This window comes from Egretta garzetta, unplaced genomic scaffold (genome assembly GCF_000687185.1).
Source record: "Egretta garzetta isolate BGI_Z169 unplaced genomic scaffold, ASM68718v1 scaffold890, whole genome shotgun sequence".
NCBI lineage: Eukaryota > Metazoa > Chordata > Aves > Pelecaniformes > Ardeidae > Egretta > Egretta garzetta.
In genome coordinates this window covers 367001-367754 of record NW_009258295.1, presented here as the reverse complement: position 1 = coordinate 367754, position 754 = coordinate 367001, and the positions used below count along the sequence as shown (strand labels likewise).

Here is a 754-nt window from a genome sequence, read left to right as displayed (position 1 = left end):
GACCAAGTGCGCGGGCTGTGCCCAGGGCATCTCCCCCAGCGACCTGGTCCGCAGGGCGCGGAGCAAAGTGTTCCACTTGAACTGTTTTACCTGTATGATGTGTAACAAGCAACTCTCCACCGGCGAGGAGCTCTACATCATAGACGAAAACAAGTTTGTCTGCAAAGAAGATTACCTAAATAACAGCAATACTGCCAAAGAAAACAGCCTGCATTCAGGTGAGGGAGCGCGGGGCGAGGCGGGGATGTGCTCAGCGCCGGCTTCTCCGCGGGGCGAGAGCCGCTCTCCTCCTCTCCCTTCCTTCTCCTCTCCTTTCTCCTTTCTTTCTCTTCCTTCTCCTCTCCTTTCTCCTTTCTTTCTCCTCCTCTCCCTCCCTTCCTCCTCTCCCTTCCTTCTTTCTCTCCCCTCCTCTCCCTTCCCCTCTCCTCTCCCCCGGTCGGTATCTTCCCCCGGCCGCCCCCGGGCTGAGCGTGACCCGGTTTGCTCTCGCCCAGCCACCACCGGCAGTGACCCCAGCCTGTCCCCCGACTCCCAAGACCCCTCCCAGGACGACGCCAAGGACTCGGAAAGCGCCAACGTGTCCGACAAGGAGACGGGCAGCAACGAAAACGACGACCAGAACCTGGGGGCCAAGCGGCGGGGACCCCGCACCACCATCAAAGCCAAACAGCTAGAGACTCTGAAAGCCGCCTTCGCGGCCACCCCCAAACCCACCCGGCACATCAGGGAGCAGCTGGCGCAGGAGACCGGCCTC

General features: G+C 61.3%; 1 protein-coding gene across 1 annotated transcript in view; it reads left to right on the top strand.

Moving 5' to 3' along the window:
* Positions 1-7: 7 nt before the first annotated feature.
* Positions 8-754, top strand: part of LHX1 (LIM homeobox 1) — a gene marked incomplete at its 5' end in the record, with an annotated part of 2027 nt that continues 1280 nt past the window's right edge. Inside the window, 2 exon segments of the mRNA XM_035893743.1 lie at positions 8-218; positions 495-754. The exon segment at positions 495-754 is cut by the window's right edge and continues 19 nt beyond it. Coding sequence (XP_035749636.1) covers positions 8-218; positions 495-754 — 471 coding nt within the window.